The sequence below is a fragment of the Anolis sagrei genome, chromosome 3, assembly GCF_037176765.1.
Source record: "Anolis sagrei isolate rAnoSag1 chromosome 3, rAnoSag1.mat, whole genome shotgun sequence".
Lineage (NCBI taxonomy): Eukaryota > Metazoa > Chordata > Lepidosauria > Squamata > Dactyloidae > Anolis > Anolis sagrei.
This window is the reverse complement of record NC_090023.1, coordinates 262,090,327-262,109,274: the sequence shown is the minus strand read 5'-3', so window position 1 is coordinate 262,109,274 and position 18,948 is coordinate 262,090,327. Positions and strand designations below refer to the sequence as shown.

Genomic DNA, 18,948 nt, shown 5'->3' with positions numbered 1-18,948 from the left:
CATATTAAGTATTCGTGCCAAGTTTGGTCCAGATCCATCATCGTTTGAGTCCACAGTGCTCTCTGGATTTAGGCAAACTACAACTCCAAAACAAAAAGGTCAATGCCCACCAAACCCTTCCAATATTTTCTGTTTGCCATGGGAGTTCTGTGTGCCAAGTTTGGTTCAATTCCATTGTTAGTAGAGTTCGGAATGCTCTTTGATAGCAGGTGAACCACAAATCCCAGCAACCACAACTCCCAAATGACAAAATCACCCCCCAACCCCACCAGAATTCAAATTTGTATCGGGTATTTGTGCCAAATTTGGTCTAGTGAATGAAAATCCATCCTGCGTATCAGATAGTTACATTACGATTGGTAACAGTAGCAAAATGACAGTTATGAAGTAGGAAGGAAAATAATTTTATGGTTGGGGGTCACAACAACATGAGTTGTATTAAGGGGTCGCAGCATGAGGAAGTTTGAGAACCCCTGCTCTAGTGTTTCACCAAGCTATCAACCCCAGGAGTCCATTGGATGCATGAAGTGTAACTGGAGCTCTATAATGATATACTGCAAAAGTACCCTCAATCTATTGCTTTAATTGCTATATGCCACTGTTGCCTCTCGTGCAGAGCAGTACAATCCACAAATAGCTTTTGCCTCTCGATTTATGCTGACGGTACAAACTGGCCTTGAGCGCTGGAGATAACAAGCAAGATTGAAGAGCAGAAGATGCAAAAACCAGGCCTCTGGCATTTATTAAGGGAGGGTGGCAATGCAGCGCTGAGATGGAGGAGTGTGAAGGGAATCTCAGAAAGGAACAGAAATCCAAGCCGTGACAGCAGGAAATCACACATGCCCACAGCTACAAAATTATTACGGAGCCGGAGGGGCCGACTACAAAGGAAGATTAAAGGAGCTAAATCTGTTTAAAGAAGGTTTGATGCTGCATGCTTGGGAGAGAACATTGCCAACCAGTAAGCGTTTGCATGGTGTTAACATGGAATTATGTGGGAAAGGGTTGAGGCGTGATGGAAATAAGCAGCACAAGTCACACACATGTGGGGAACAAATTTAGGATGTTCGTGAGAAGAAAGATAGAGGAGCAAAATTTAGGAGAAGATACCAGGGATTACATGAGGTCTTCTAGTAGAGAGAAAGAGTCAAATCAGACAGTACAAAGTGTTTCCTCATCAGCTTCCACATAAGGATGCCGATGAAGAAACACAAGCTACAAACTATCTACAGACCCACAAAGAAAATTCAACAAATGCTATGTTCAGCAAAGGACAAGAGGGATCCTGTCAACTCTGGTACCATATACCATGCAGCTGTGGACAAGTCTACAGAGTGACCACCAAACGCAGCACACAAACACAAATCAAGGAACATGAAAAGCACTGCAGACTACTTCAACCATAGTAGTCAGCCATAGTAGAGCACCTGATGAACCAACCTGGACACAGCATATTATTGGAGAACACAGAAATGTTGGACCACTCTCACAACCACCATGCCAGGCTACACAGAGAAGCCATTGAAATCCACAAGCATGGCTACCAGTATTAAAAAACTCTAAAATTATAACAGCTAAACAACAGAGAGGAAAAAACCAGGCACAGATTAACACCTCCCAGCAACAGATTTTCCCAGGCTCAGGCAGGCCTTCAAATGCTAATGAAGGTGATCAGCTAAACATTCACACCTAACTGCAGCAGGAAAGAGCTCCTTGCCCCACCCCAGCCATTCCACAGATATATAAACCCATTTTTCCTACTTCCAACAGACCTCACACCTCTGAGGATGCTTGCCATAGATGCAGGCGAAACGTCAGGAGAAATGCCTCTAGAACATGGCTCTATAGCCCGAAAAAATCCACAAGAACCTAGTGATTCCAGCCATGAAAGCCTTCGACAATACAATGTGACATGTGTTTGTATTGTCGAAGGCTTTCATGGCCGGAATCCATGGGTTGTTGTAGGTTTTTCCGGGCTATATGGCCATATAGCCTCCAGAACATGGCCGTATAGCCCGTAAAAACCTACAACAACCCATGACATGTGTTTCCTCATCAGCTTCCACATAGGGATGCTGATGATGAAACACAAGCTACAATCAATCTACAGACCCACTAAGAAAATCCAACAAATGCTACGTTCAGCAAAGGACAAGAGGAAGCCTCTCACTTCAGCAGGAGTCTACCGTATGCCATGCAGCTGTGGACAAGCCTACATAGGGACCACCAAATGCAGCGCCCAAACACAAATCAAGGAACATGAAAGGCACTGTAGACTAATTCAATCAGAGAAGTCAGCCATAGCAGAGCACCTGTTGAACCAACCTGGACACAGCATATTATTTGAGAACACAGAAATGCAGTGACGGATGGTCTCAAAGGTTATAAAATCTACCACTTCATGACTACTCTAACAACTACCATGTCAGGCTACACAGAAAAGCCATTGAAATCCACAAGCATGTGGACAATTTCAACAGAAAAGAAGAAACCATGAAAAAATCTGGCTACCAGTATTAAAAAACTCTAAAATTATAACAGTAAATAAAGAACAAAACTCAAACACAGGGAAACCCAGACAAAAACAATCAGGCTCAACCCGTCACCTCTCAACAAAAGATTCTCCTAGGCAGGAACAAGCCACATCTAAAAAATGTCAGGGCATCAAATGCTAGTCAAGGTGGCCAATTGAAACATTAACACCTAGCTCCAATGGACAAGAGTTCTTTCTCCCACCCTGGACTTTCCACTGATATATAAACCCAATTTTCCTAGTTTCCAAGAGACCTCACAGCCTCTGCTATAGATGCAGGTGAAACGTCAGGAGAGAATGATTCTGGAACATGGCCGTACAGCCCAAAAACCCTATAACAATCCAGTGATTCTGGCTATGAAAGCCTTCGCCAGCACATTGATGTAGAAGAACTGTAGGATAACACTACTTTTTCAAGCATTCCCTATAATGGGAAATGAATGCCTGACAATTAAAAGTTAGTGCCTCCAAGAAGAAACACATAGATATGTTGCATCTACCCTGAAGAATTAATAAAGTTTAACTGCCTTGGCTCAGTTCTGTGGAAACATGGGAGTTGCAATTTAGTTAGACACCAACCCCTTTAGACAAAGCTAAAAATCTTCACATCTCCCATAATTGAACTGCATTGAAACATGGTAGTTAAAGTGGTATCAAAATGCATCCATTCTATAGTGTGTAGATCAATGGTTTCCAACCTGTGGTCCATGGACCATTAGTGGTCCACAAGAACGAAAATATGATCTGTGGCCTCATCATTACTACACTGTTGCTACACAGAAATGAGAGCGACTGGTCTTGCAAAACCCTCTTATAATGCCGAGACAACAGGAATGTCAGGATAGGAGAGACTGACTACCTATGAAAGATTACTACTACCACATTAGCTCTAGATCAACGGTTCTCAACCTGGGGGTTGCGACCCCCAGGAAGGTCGTTGGACCATTTTCGGGGATCGCGAAGCTACCTTGGTTGGCCCCGCTCCCGCCAAAATGGCTGCTGACCCTTGCAGTTTGGGCAAGGGAGAGCTGCCCGTCACCCGCACCTTTCCGAGTTCAGAAGGGCACAGGGGTGAGGCGGAGGGCTGCGCTCATAGCCTTGCCATGAGTGCAGCCTCTCTGCCCACCCCCCGCACACCTTTCCAATCGCTTTGATGGCAGGGGAGCTATACATCCCAGTAGCTCCCAAATGCCAAGGTCTGTTACCTCCAAACTCCACCAGTGTTCACATTGGGGCATATTGAGTATCCGTGCCAAGTTTGGTCCAGATCCATCATTGTTTGAGTCTGCAATGTTCTCTGGATGCAGGTGAACTACAACTCCAAAACTCAAGGTCAGTGCTCACCAAACCCTTCCAATATTTTTCGTTGGTCGTGGAAGTTCTGTGTGTCAAGTTTGGTCCAATTCCATCATTGGTGGAGTTCAAAATGCTCTTTGATTGTAGGTGAACTATAAATCCCAGCAACTACAACTCCCAAATGACATAATTAATTCTCCCTCCAACCTCACCAGTGTTCAAATGTGGGCATATTGGGTAAGGTAAGGTAAAAGTTTTCCCCTGACATTAAGTCCAGTCATGTCCAGCTCTGGGAGTTGGTGCTCAATTTCTAGGCCAAAGAGCCCATAGGCACCTCCAAGGTATGTGGCTGACATGACAGCATGGAGTGCTGTTGTTGGGTATTTGTGCCAAATTTGGTCCAGTGAATGAAAATACATCCTGCATTTCAGATATTTACATTATGATTCATAACAGTAACACAATTACAATTAGGAAGTAGCAATAATAATAATTTTATGGTTGGGGGTCACCACAACGTGAGGCGCTGTATTAAGGGGTCGCGGCATTAGGAAGGTTGAGAACCACTGCTCTAGATTATCAAATATGGTTATGTTGGGAACCAAAACCAAAATTCTCAAGCAACATTTCCAAGCTAAATGGTTCAGGCAAAAACATTACCTGACTGCATAGATTCAAGCTGCATTTACATTGTTGAATTAATGCAGTTTGAACCACTTTAATTGTGATGACTCAATGCTATGGAATCCTGGGAGTTGTAGTTGTACAAGATCTTTAGCCTTCTTGAGCCCTCATAATTGGTTAATTAAGGGGACACACCAATTATGGGCCTTGGATTGCATCAGGATTTTGAAAAAGCAATTCTTTTCTTTTAAAGAAGCTTGCACAGCACACTTTGCACAGACGTTTTCAGAACAGTTTTCTGGGAATTTAGATCTATACTTCCTTCAAAAGCTGAAGTTCTGTACAATCTGTTTTCTTTGCCTGTCTTAACAACCTTTTATTTCATGTTTAAATGCTTAACTCTGGAAGTGACGTATTCCTCAAAATAGCATGTAATTCTTTAAATTGCTTTAGCCGTAATAGCTTGCAATTATAGCTCTGCTACCTGAATAGCAAATCTCATGCATGTCTACCTAAGAAGTCCTGTAAAACTGCTGTATCAGTCCAATTGGTATCCACAGTTTGATTTAGTCAGATACAACAAAATATATCCTTTCTAAATATTTTAGTATTCTTGGGCCAAAAATCTTTCCGTTGGGGACGTCCCATCTCTCTCCATAGCCCACCATACAAAGTACCTAAAATATTTTCCTATTAATCCAGTCAAATCTGATGTTCAGAAAGGTTTTCCAATAGCTGATAATATTATTAGCAACAGGCTAGGGCATAAAAACAATGGAAAAATACAAAGACTGTTATGCAGCAATAAAAAGACAGCAGTGTAAGCCCCGGGAGGCTTTCAAAGTATGATTACAACACAATGATTCCACTTTAAACCCCATGGTTTTGTCCTATGCAATCCAGGAATGTGTGGTTTAGGAGGGAACGCCTGGAATTCTCAGCCAGAGAACTCTCGTGCCTCTAATCAAACTACAAATCCCAGGTTTCCATTGGGTGCAGACATGACAATTAAAGTAGAATTTGTTGCAGCCGTTTTGCATCTTGGCTGCCACAAGATACAAGCAAAATAGAAACCAATAGTGGCCAATTGAAACATTCACATCTACCTCCAACAGACAAGAGTTCTTTCTCCCACCTTGGACATTCCACAGATTTATAAACCCAATTTTCGTAGTTTCCAATAGACCTCACAACCTCTGAGATTGCCTGCCATAGATGCAGGCGAAACGTCAGGACAGAATGCTTCGGGAACATGGCCATACAGCCCAAAAAACTTACGGACAATCCAAATTAGAAACGATCATCATCATCATTGAGGTATAATTGTGTAGTGTGAAAGTGCTCCATGCCAGCCACTCTAAGAAGGGGAAATATTCCCCAACCAAAAGGGCACTCTCTCTTTGTAACTACTTTAAGATGGTGCATCTAACTATAGAATTAATGCGGTTTGGCACCATTTAAGCTTTCCATGTTTTTATGATAGAAACAACTTGGAAAAGGCATTCATAACCCAGGAACAAAAAATGTGTTACATAGTGTTATGTATGTATACAACTTTGAGTTTTTGGAGAAACAGATACAAATGTGACAAACAAATGGCCTTTATAACAGCTCTATCCAAAAGCTCACACATCCACATCCACCACTGGCAACTCTGTTTCATGGAGTTTTGTACATGACAGCACAATCCAAAATAGATAACATCTCACCGAGGATGCATTTACACCAGTGGTTCCCAACCTGTGGTCTGTTGGCCTGCCAATGGTCTGCAAGAACAAAAATATGGTCCGCAGCCTCCCCATTACTACACCATTGCCTTGGAACCACACGGCAATGAGAGCAACTGATCTCACGAAACCCTCTTATAGTGTCAAGGCAACAGGGATGTCGGTAGGGGAGAAGCTGACTACCCATGAAAGATTACTACTACCACATCAACTCTAGATTATTAAATATGGTTTTCTGTGGGCGAGCAGATGGCGACTACTGGATAGTATATGTTCTGTATCAGAAACTAGAGCTGATGTGCTCTATTCAATGGAATTTTCTCAACCAGAACCCCAAATAACCAAACCAAATCTAAAGTTGACCAAAAACTGTTTTGTAACCCTTTTTTGGTATTAATGTTGGAAGGTGGTCCCTGGTCAAGTGCTCAAGGGAACCACTGATCTACACTGTAGAATTAAAGTGGCTTGACACCACTTTGGCAAAGTTGTAGTTTAGTGAGGCATCTGCTCAGTAAACTACACTGGATGCATTTCACCCATGTTGGTGCTGTCAGTTTCCTGAAAGGAACATTTGGGAGGGAAACTGTTTCTCGGGATGATACATCATGGAAAGCGTTGTATGCTTAGTGCTGAGCTAAACATTCGGTTCAAAGATTCTGTCCACCTTAACTGCATTTCTCTCTGAACGATACAAAACCTGCAGTCTCTTTTCCCTCTTTTTTCCTACTTCTCAGATGGCAAACATCCATGCACATAGGTAACACTTGGGTGCAGGAATGTATCCCTTTGGCTTTACAGTAGAACATGTTCATAGTTTTCCTTATACAAAATGGATGCTTTTCTTTCTGAAAATCTTCACAAACATGGCCAGCATTGCAATATTATGAGCAAGGTTATGAATGAAGCATTTTATGCGCCTAAAATAATTAAAAGGAATGTTGCATATAACTCAATTTTCTCTATGGCGAAATAATTCCACACAAATATCCCGACGGCATCAACTACCCTGATCATTTTACATTTTGCATTTCTATTCCCATCCATGCCACTGCTCTCTTTCAAACCAATGCTAAATAGAAAACTCACAAGCAACCAGTCCACTTCAGGGTGCATCTACACTGTAGAATTAATGCAATTAGACAGTATTTTCAATGCTCTGAAACCATGGCTTGAGGGGCTTCAGCCCCCCCCCCTCCAATTCTCAGGGTGGTCCACCTTACTGGTACATTATTTAAACTGTTATGTTTATTCATATCATGATCACTATATCCCATATGCATGGGGCTATTGGGATAACGATACAGAAGGTTTGGTAGGGTAGATCCTCACCCCCCCCCCTTTGAATGAAACTCACCCCCCCCCCCCGAATCAAACTCAGCACCCCCCGAATCAAAATCCTGGCTACGGGCCTGATGGGGAATGTCATTTTCTTCCCGAAAGTGCTAGTGCCTCACCAAACCCCAAACCCCAGAATTCCATAGCATTAAGCTACAGTATTCAAAGTGGTGTCAAACTGCATTAATTCTAAGTGTAGATACACCTTAAGAGCATATGTTCCCCATTCCGGGGACATGACTTATTCAAGCCAACTTGGCAAATACGTCCATGTTTGAATAAGCAGTATACGAAGTCCTCCATAGGTGTGTGTTTCACTTTCATGGATTTGATTATTTGCAGATTTGATTAATATGTTCTTTCTAGGAATCTCTAGGTCTCCTATAGAGTTGCACTGGAGGACCAGGAGCCTTAAAGATTATTTTATTTATTTATTTACAGTACTTATATTCCACCCTTCTCACCCCGAAGGGAACTCAGGGCGGATCACAGAACATACATATGTGGCAAACTTTCAGTGTCGGTCTATGCACAAACAATTCAGATAATTATACATAGATAGAGTTAAAGCATTTGTTGGTCCTCCAGTGTGACTTTTTAGCAGAGATTACCCATACAGTTGCACCGGAAAACCTAGAAATTTCTATTAGTGTTTTCTCAGATTTTTTTAAAACAATGTTTTTAAATTTTATTTACATGTTTTTCACTTTAAGTCCCCACTATGGGAGAAAAGCGGCATATAACATCATCATCATCATCATCATCATCATTAGGGGCCGTTCCAAACGGGCCCTATACCCCAGGATCTGATCCCAGGTGGAGCCGTGGTGGCGCAATGGGTTAAACCCTTATTTTTATTTATTTATTAATCAATTTTATATACTGCCACTCCCCGAAGGCTTGGAGCGGTTTACAATATACATATGCAATACATTACATTTAAAATCAAAGAAAAATTTCAATCAACAAGATTCAAATGCCAGCCTAAATAAATAAGTTTTATAAGCTCTATTATGCCAGCTGAACTGCTGACTTGAAGATCAGCAGTTTGAATCTGTGAGATGGGGTGAGCTCCTGTCTGTCAGCTCCAGCTTCCCATGCAGGATCATGAGAGAAGCCTTCCACAGGATGGTAACACATACGGGCGTCCCCTGAGCAACGTCTGTGCAGACAGCCAATTCTCTCACACCAGAAGCGACTTGCAGTTTCTCAAGTCGCTTCTGACACAATAAAAAAAAATCCCAGGTTTTTCTGTTTATTCCAGATTATCAGGCTATGCAGATTCATATAATTCAGTTCGAAGCCGAAAACCTGAGATCCGATCCTGGGATAGAGGGCCTGTCTGGAAGGGTCTAGAACATTTAAAACTCCCAGCCTGTTCTTTCCAATATAAACCAGTAGAATATAATTTAAACCACCAAAACCGTAAGACAAATCTTACAACAAATGAAAGGCTGCGTAATCAATAAATCTGAGTAAATCAGTTGATTAAAATACTTCGCTGAACAAAAAAAGTTTTGAGTTGGCACTACTGGCACTGGATTTCAGTCAGTCTGGGCTCAAGCCAGAGAGGAAGCTTTAAAGGTCATAACCAGGAGAGTTTTGTGTTGAAATTGATAAGTAAAGTTGTTGCAACATGGGAATTACATGCATTCTGTAACCAAACTGGGTCAGCAATCTGGCTACAACATTTTGGATGGACGAAAGTGTCTAAAGAAGGCAGCAATACTGAGTAATCCATACATAACATCAGCAAATGTGTTGTCGAAGATTTTCATGGCTGGAATCACTGGGTTGCTGTGAGTTTTTCGAGCTGTATGGCCATGTTCCAGAAGCTTTCTCTCCTGACGTTTCACCTATATCTATGGCAGGCATCCTCAGAGGTTGTGAGGTCTGCCATAGATTTGGGTGAAACATCAGGAGAGAAAGCTTCTGGAGCATAGCCCTACAGCTTGGATACTCACAGAAACCCCAACATCAGCAAAGTTATTGGAGAAGAGTCACCCAATGGTCTCAAATCCCAGGAAGGCTGTTATGGGGAGTGATTCTCAGGCAGATATTTGGGTTCTAAGCTGGGTAGGCCTTTTGGAAGGGTAAGTGCCAGGGCTCTGAACTGGGCTCAGAAACCCAGAATTAAGTTAAATTAAATTAAAACTTAGTGATTTACAAGAGACATTCAATTACATAGAATTCTCAAGCAGACAGCAAAAAAAAAATCAAAGAAATAATACTGAATCCACAATTAGTTAAGCCTATTTTAAATAGTTAACTCCCAAGGAACCAGAAACTACTGTATATACTTGAGTATAAGACTAATTTTTCAGCCCTTTTTTAGGCTGAGAAAGCCCCCCTCGGCTTATACTCGAGTCAAGGTTACTTATTATTTTACTCTGTTATTATTATTATTACATGTACTATTTTACTCTATTATTATTACATTTATAATTTAACTTTATTATTATTATTACATTTATTATTTTACTCTATTATTACTGTTATTATTATATTTATTATTTTAGACATTATTATTGGAAGGACATTTACATTGAAGAAGGTTAGACTAATGGTTTAATCAGAGTTGGGCAGTCTTCTCTTAATTTGCAGTTTTATGTAAATATTCAAAAACATTTAAGCTACTGATGCCTCAATCAATGCAATTTTATCAATAATCTATTTTTATTTTGAAATTTACTAGTAGTGGATGCATTTCCCACCCTCGGCTTATACTCGAGTCTATATGTTCTTCTAGAATTTTATGGTAAAATTAGTTGCCTCGGCATATATTCGGGTCGGCTTATACTCGAGTATATATGGTAAATTTATTCAGCAGCTACCAAGCCTCATGGGTTATGGTTAGTTGAGCATTTACTGTATATCAGGCATGGGCAAACTTTGGTAATTCAGGTGTTTTGGACTTCAACTCCCATCTCCCATCATTCCTAACAGCTCGGACCCCTTCCTTTTCCCCCTCAGCTGCTTAAGCTGGAGGGCCAAAGTTGGCCAATTCCTGCTGTATATTCTCAATCAGGCCCATCTCATCCAAACTTGCCTCTTAAACTATTGGGTTCATTTGGTCAATGCTCATTCAAAAGGCATCCATTTGCTTGGTATTACTCATTTCTAAGAGCCCCCGGTGGCACAGTGGGTTAAACCGTTGATCTGCTGAACTTGCTGACCAAAAGACTGGCGGTTTGAATCCCAGGAGTGGGGTGAGCTCCCGCTGTAAGCCCTAGCTTCTGCCAACCTAGCAGTTCTTCCAGCAGGAAGGTAACGGCATTTCTTTTACAATCCTGCACGATCTCTTCGATCCTCGGGGGAGGCCCTCCTTTCGCTCCCGCCTCCATCACAAGTGCGACTTGTAAGGATGAGGAGAGAGCCTTCTCTTCTTGTGGCCCCTTGGCTTCAAAACACGCTATCTAGTGAGATTAGGCAAGCCCCCACCCTGGCAGCCTTTAAGAAAGACCTAAAAACCTGGCTCTTCTGTTGTGCCTTTGACGAGTGAACACATATCCCCATATCATGTCCGTCCCAACTATAGTTCTGTTCTCATGACGCACTTCCCCTTGTCTTTAATAAAGACCCAATCCCATTGTTCGCCCCTTCTGATCACCCTCACAGACACATACTTCTCCATTTACTTATCTCACCCAGGATTTTATCAATCTTGTTCTGTGCATTTGGCCTGCCCACCGTGCTTTTATTTTATTTCTTCATCACGTTTTAATGCTTTTGTGTATGTATGGTCTAGTATGTTTCGGCATTGAATGTTTGCCGTTTATATGTCCCCTTCGGGGTGAGAAGGGCAGAATATAAATGCTTCAAAAAAATAAATAAATAATCTGTTTCTTGCATTTTCTGTTATTTGATGTATTTTATTTTGATGTTATTATTTGCTGTTTGTATTTTATTTTGTTGTACTGTAATTCTGGGCTTGGCCTCCTGTTAGCCCTTTGGAGAGATGGTGGTGGGGTATAAATAAAGATTAATATTATTATTATTATTATTATTATTATTTTACTGACACAAAAACACAGTATGTCACAGCAAATGCAATATATATGCTGGATTTCATATTATTATTATTTGAAACACAACAAGATGAGTCCACAGCAGACACTTTGCTGGCTGTTGTATTGGATCACACGTCGGACATTTCCCAAGTGTCGAGGACTGTGTGATGTATTTTATTTGATGTATTTTATTTTGATGTCATTATTTGCTGTTTTTATTTTATTTTATTTTATTGTACTGTAATTCTTGGCTTGGCCTCATGTTAGCCACCCCGAGTCCCCTTTGGGTAGATGGTGGCTGAGTATAAATAAAGTTTATTATTATTTGAAACACAACAAGATGAGTCCACAGCAAACAAGATCACTCTGCTGGCTGTTGTATTGGATCACACGTCAGATACTTCCCAAGTGTCTAGGACTTGTGGTGTATCGGTGAAGAATGCGTGCAGATCCCAGTAAGGTGGCCTTCTGCAGCTGGCAGATGGAAATCTTGTCAGCGCCGATTGTGTTTAAGTGCAGGCCAAGATCTTTAGGCACTTTACGCAGTGTGCTGATCCTAAGTGTCTAGGACTTGTGATGTATCGGTGAAGAATGCGTGCAGATCCCAGTAAAGTGGCCTTTTGCAGCTGGCTGATGGTAATCTTGTCAGCGCTGATTGTGTTTAAGTGCAAGCCAAGGTCTTTAGGCACTGCACCCAGTGTGCCAATCACCACTGGGATCATCTTGACTAGTTTGTGCCAGAGTCTTTGCAGTTTGATCTTTAAATCCTCATATCGTCATATTATTATTATTATTATTATTATTATTATTATTATTCCATGCAGTCATGCTGGCCACATTACCTTGGAGGTGTCTACGGACAATGCCAGCTCTTCGTCTTAGAAATGGAGATGAGCACCAACCCACAGAGTTGTAAAAGACTAGACTCAACGTCAGGGGAAAACCTTTACCTTACTCATTTCTAATACAGAGGCCAAAGCTAGGAGGTCCATTCACCAGCCTCTAAAATTGCCTTCTGCAATGCTCACTATGCATGTTTGAAGCAGGCCTTAATTAATGCCCAGAAGAGAAAAGTAGGTATATAGTATATGTAATGGACTATCCACTTCTGTAGAACTTCTCTTAAAGATATTGAATTTGGTAACACTTCACTCAAGTATTACCATACCATTAATTCTCTATTCGTTTTAAATAACAATATTGACAGAAAGGGAATTTGAAACACCAAAACACAGTTTTACTACAGACTTGATAATATTCTCAAGTGTTCGAGAAGCTTTAAATCAAGTTACTAACACTCTCTTAACATCAAGCTCTAAATCAAGTTCCTACCACACTCTTAACATCAAGATATACATTCTAGTAACGCTTTACATCAGTATTATTATACAAAAGTGGCAGTAGTACAAATTCTTCATATGAATAATATCAACGTTGAGTTGCTCTTGAATGAGTTCCTGGAACACTTGAGAATATTATCAAGTCTGTAGTAAAACTGTGTTTTGGTGTTTCAAATTCCTTTTCTGTCAATATTGTTATTTAAAATGAATAGAGAATTAATGGTATGGTAATACTTGAGTGAAGTGTTACCAAATTCAATATCTTTAAGAGAAGTTCTACAGAAGTGGATAGTCCATTACATATACTATATACCTACTTTTCTCTTCTTGGCATATTATAGACATCTGTGTATTCAGTTACTTAATTCATGCCCACCAATACACAAACCTCATCCAAACTAGTTGTACCCATACACCGGTAGGATGACATGCATCCCATCCCAACTTTGTGTACTCGTATTATACAGTTAAAACACTTTGATACCATTTTAACTTCCATGGCTCTCTCCAATACAATCCTTCCTTAGAACTACACTATTATTGCTTTCTGACTACTTCTTGCAAAATGTCAAATCCATGGAAGCTGAAGTGGGATCAGGCTGCAATAATTTCAGTGTGCAGATATTCATTTGGAGTGGTTTCGAGTCCAGCAATGCCCGGCAGGTTATAGGACTGCAAAACCCAGCTGAAGTTTTGTTCCATCTGAACATTAGGAAGAACTTCCTGACTGTGAGAGCCGTTCAGCAGTGGAACTCTCTGCCCCAGAGTGTGGTGGAGGCTCCTTCTTTGGAAGCTTTTAAGCAGAGGCTGGATGGCCATTTGTCAGGGGTGATTTGAATGCAATATTCCTGCTTCTTGGCAGGGGGTTGGACTGGATGGCCCATGAGGTCTCTTCCAACTCTTTGATTCTATGATTCTAAGTGCTGGGTGAGGTCCAAGTGGTTTCCACCCACTTTACATGTAAACACTCCCGGGTTCCTCCAAATAGCAGAGAGAAATGCCAGCTCTAAAGCTTCCAACTAGGAACTTTACTTAGTGGCTTAACATTGCCCTTTAAGACAGTGCTCAGATCTGAGTTGTTTTAATCTCAGGGGATGTGGGAATGAAAGACAGAGCTTGACTCCCAGTAGAGAATGGACAACACTACAAAGATAAGAGACTGCTGACCTATTCAGAGGAAAGTAACTTTTTCCTTCCTCCTAGAAGGGCTAGCAGTGTGAGTCGGCCGCATTAGAACCAGTCCTGCATTTAATCTTGTCTTGTCTCAAAATGTAGTACAGATTGAGTATCTCTTATCAGAAATGCTTGAGAAATGTTCTGTGTTTTGGGTTTTGGAATATTTAAATATATCTAAACATGACATTCACTTACGTTCCCTATATGGCTGATACACACAGCCTGGAAGTAATTCTGTACACAATCTTTGTAATAATTCTGTGCACAAAACAAAGTTTGTGTCCAGTGACCTATGTGGACATTTTTGGAGTACTTTAGGAGTCATTGTATTACCTATTTGGGTTGCTGTGAGTATTCCAGGGTGTATGACCATGTTCCAGAAGCATTCTCTCCTGACATTTCGCCCACATCTATGGCAGGCATCCTCAAATCTTGCGAGGTATGTTGGAAACTAGGTAAAAGTAAAGGTTGTCCCCTGGCATTAAGTCCAGTCATGTCTGTCTCTGGGGTGTGGTGCTCATCTCCATTTCTAAGCCGAAGAGCTGGCGTTGTCCATAGACACCTCCAAGGTCATGTGGCCAGTATGACTGCATGGAGAGCCGTTACCTTCTCGCTGAAGTGGTACCAATCGATCTACTCACATTTGCATGTTTTTGAACTGCTAGGTTGGCAGAAGCTAGGGTTGACAGCGGAAGCTCACGCCACTCCCCAGAATTGAACCTGCGACCTTTCAGTCAACAAACTCAGCAGCTCAGCGTTTTAACCCACTGTGCCACCGAGGACTCTGGGTTTTATATATCTGTGGATAATGTCCAGGGTGGGAGAAAGGACTCTTGTCTGCTTGAGGCAAGTGTGAGTGTTGCAATTGGCCACTTTGATTAGCATTGAATGGCTTTACAGCTTCAAAGCCTGGCTGCTTCCTGCCTGGGGATAATTCTGTGTTGGGAGGCGATAGCTGGCCCTGATTGTTTCTTGTCTGGAACATATATCTGCCACAGATATATAAACCTCACTTGTCTAGTTTCCAACAGACCTCACAACTTCTGAGGATGCCTGTCATAGATGTGGGTGAAATGTCAGGAGAGAATGCTTCTGGAACATGGCCAGATAGCCCGTAAAATTCACAGAAATTCAGGTGTGAAATCCTTTGACAACACGTATTAACTGTTTCTTTGTTCCTCCCACAGTGGGACGCAAGGTAGGGAGACTCAACTTGCACACAGCCAGCATTTGTCACTCTTTCAAGCAGCCACAGCTTTGGTTCCCATCTCCAGGGTGCATCTGTACCATAGAATTAGCATATTTTGATACTGCTTTCACTGCCATGGATCCATGCTAAGGAATCCTGAGATTTGTAGTTCAGTCAGGCATTGGCACTCTTGCAGCAAAAGCTAAAGACCTTGTAAAATGACAACTTCCACAGCGGCAAACTACAATCTACAACCTAAGAAATGCACTCATCTCCACATGCCGAGAGTTTGCATCTGCACTGTAAAATGAGTGCATTTTGAACTGCCATCGCTCAATACTATGGGATCTTGGGATGTGCAGTTTGGTGAGGACCCGGGACTCTTTGTCAGAGGCAGCAAAGGCTAAAGACCTTGTGAAATGATAACTTCCAAACCAGTGAAAGTGGAGGCAAACTACAATCTACAACCTAAGAAATGCACTCTTCTCCACATGAGTCTGAGGACCCCAGACACTTTGCCAGAGAAGATCTTTGGGAAACTACAACTTCCAAAATAACATACCATGGAGCAAAGGCATTGAGCATTTGCAGTGCAAGCAGTGTCAAGCCGAATTCATTCTGCAGTGTAGATATTAGAAATTGTGGGAGTTGAAGTCCAAAACAACTGAAGAGCTGAAGTTTGCTCATGCCTGGTCTACACTGCTATATAATCCAGATCGAAGCAGATAATCCGGATTTTATATGGCAGTGTAGATATACCCTGACTGTAGAATGGCGCAGATATTAGAAATTGTGGGAATTAAAGTCCAAAATACCTGAAGGGTTGAAGTTTACTAATGCCTGGTCTACACTGGTATATAATCCAGATCGAATCATATAATCTGGATCTATGGCAATTTAGATGCAGCCTGACTGTAGAATGGTGCAGATATTAGAAACTGTGGGAGTTGAAGTCCAAAACACCTGAAGGGCTGAAGTTTGCTCATGCCTAGTCTACACTGGTATATAATCCATTTCGAAGCAGATAATCCGGATTTTATATGGTAGTGTAGATGCAGCCTGACTATAGAATGGTGTAGATATTAGAAACTGTGGGAATTAAAGTCCAAAATACCTGAAGGACTGAAGTTTGCTCATGCCTGGTCTACACGGGTATATAATCCAGTTCAAAGCAGATAATCTGGATTTTATATGGCAGTGATTGTAGAATGGCGTAGATATTAGAAATTGTGGCAGTTGAAGTCCAAAACACCTGAAAGGCTGACGTTTGCGCATGCCTGGTCTACACTGCTATATAATCCAGATTGAAGCAGATAATCCGGATTTTATATGGCAGTGATTGTGGAATGGTGTAGATATTAGACATTGTGGCAGTTGAAGTCCAAAACACCTGAAGGGCCGAAGTTTGCTCATGCCTGGTCTACACTGCTATATAATCCGTTTCAAAGCAGATAATCCTGATTTTATATGGCAGTGCAGATGGAGCCTGACTGTAGAATGGATACTGTTTGACATCTACATCTACACTGCAGGCTGAATTCAGTTTGACACTGCAAAACTGTTTTGGACTTCAACTCCCACAATTCCTAACAGATTTCAGCAGGGATCCCATCAGGTCCTCTGGCTTTGTTATTTGCTCTGCCTAGTCTACACTGGCTGTGAGATGTGTTATTCTGGAAGTTATAGCTTCCGAAAGGTCTTCTCTAGCAAAGAGTCACCAAACTGCACATCCCGGGATCCCATAGTATTGAGCCGTGGCAGTTCAGATTGCTCCATGGTGTGATATTCTGGAATTCCTAAGAACTGTGGGAGTTGGAAGTCCAAAACACCTGGAGGGAGGGAAGGCTGGAGTTTGCCCACGTTTGCCTTGGACTGGAGGGGAATCAATCCTTCATTCATTCGCCTCCATCCAAGCCAAGCCAAGTGGGGCAGGCTCCTCTTGGGAAGGAAGGGAAGAGGGAAGGAAGGAAGGAAGGGGCGCTCTGCACATGCTCCCTCGCCGCAGAGTTGCCCGCCGGACTCACCAAGGTTTGCTCGTACTGCAGCGCCCGCTGCTCCAGGCCCCCGTCGGCCGCCATCCCGGCCCCTTCTCCGGCCACTCTCCCTCCTTCCCTGGCCTCGACTCGGTCCTCTCCTCTCCTCCTCCTCCTCCTCCTCTTTCTCCTTCTCCTTCTCCACGCCCCGGGACGGGGCGGGCCGGCCGAGGAAGGTCCGGAGGCGGAGAGAGGCCCCACCGCCGCTCCGCCTCCAAAGGAACAAAAAGGCCCCGGTCTACCCAGGTTGCATGTCCCACCGGTCTACCCAAGCCATCTCTCTCCCGGTCTACCCACGCTGTCTCTTCCTATGGAGGCATCTACACCAGGCATGGGCCAGCTTGAGCCCGCCCTCCAGGTGTTTTGGACTTCAACTCCCACAATTCCTAACAGCCGGTAGGCTGTTAGGAATTGTGGGAGTTGAAGTCCAAAACACCTGGAGGGCGGGCCCAAGGAATTGTGGGAGTTGGAGTCCAAAACACCTGAAGGGAGGGCCCAAGTTGGCCCATTGAATCATAGAATCATAGAATCAAAGAGTTGGAAGAGACTTCATGGGCCATCCAGTCCAACCCCCTGTCAAGAAGCAGGAATATTGCATTCAAATCACCCCTGACAGATGGCCATCCTGCCCCTGTTTAAAAGCTTCCGAAGAAGGAGCCTCCACCACACTCTGGAGCAAAGAGTTCCCCTGCTGAACGGCTCTCACAGTCAGGAAGTTCTTCCTCATGTTCAGATGGAATCTCCTCTCTTGTAGTTTGAAGCCATTGTTCCGCTTCCTAGTCTCCAAGGAAGCAGAAAACAAGCTTGGTCCCTCCTCCCTGTGGCTTCCTCTCACATATTTATACATGGCTATCATATCTCCTCTCAGCCTTCTCTTCTTCAGGCTAAACATGCCCAGGTCCTTAAGCCGCTCCTCATAGGGCTTGTTCTCCAGACCTTTTATCATTTTAGTCGCTCTCCTCTGGACACATTCCAGCTTGTCAATATCTCTCTTGAATTGTGGTGCCCAGAACTGGACACAATATTCCAGGTGTGGTCTAACCAAAACAGAATACAGGGGTAGCATTACTTCCCTAGATCTAGACACTATGCTCCTATTGTGGGAGTTGAAGTCCAAAACACCTGGAGGGAGGGCCCAAGTTGGCCCATTGCACCTAAAGTACCTTGGGAAGATACCTTGGGAAGTCAAATCTGGCCACAGTGGTCCACACTCTTGTTACATCCCGAATAGATTACTGCAAATAGATTTGTGTAAGCATCGAATTGTGCCTTTTGTAAGCCGCCCTGAGTCCCCCCCTTGGGGGTTGAGAAGGGCGGGGTAGAAATATGCGAAATAAATGAAATAAATAAATTAAAGTGGTGTCAAACTGCATTCATTCTGGGTTATTGTAGGTTTTTTCGGGCTATATGGCCATGTTCTAGAGGCATTCTCTCCTGACGTTTCATCTGCATCTATGACAAGCATCCTCAGATGTAGTGAGGTCTGTTGGAATTAGGACAATGGGTTTATATACCTGTGGAATTATATATAAACACGAATCAAGGAACATGAAAGGCGCTGCAGACTACTTCAGCCAGAGAAATCAGTCATAGCAGAGCAACTGATGAACCAACCTGGACACAGCATATTATTGGAGAACACAGAAATGCTGGACCACTCTCACAACCACCATGTCAGATTATGC

General features: G+C 42.6%; 1 protein-coding gene across 2 annotated transcripts in view; it reads right to left on the bottom strand.

The window, feature by feature from the left end:
• CLCN2 (chloride voltage-gated channel 2) overlaps nt 1-17,511 on the bottom strand; it is a 123,257-nt gene extending 105,746 nt beyond the window's left edge. The window contains exon 1 of one of the 2 annotated variants that reach the window (XM_060767399.2): nt 17,255-17,511. In XM_060767399.2, coding sequence (XP_060623382.1) covers nt 17,255-17,308 — 54 coding nt within the window. In that variant the 5' untranslated portion in view covers nt 17,309-17,511. The remainder of the gene's footprint in view (nt 1-17,254) is intronic. The other variant, XM_060767400.2, reaches the window with a different exon arrangement.
• Nucleotides 17,512-18,948: the final 1,437 nt, after the last annotated feature.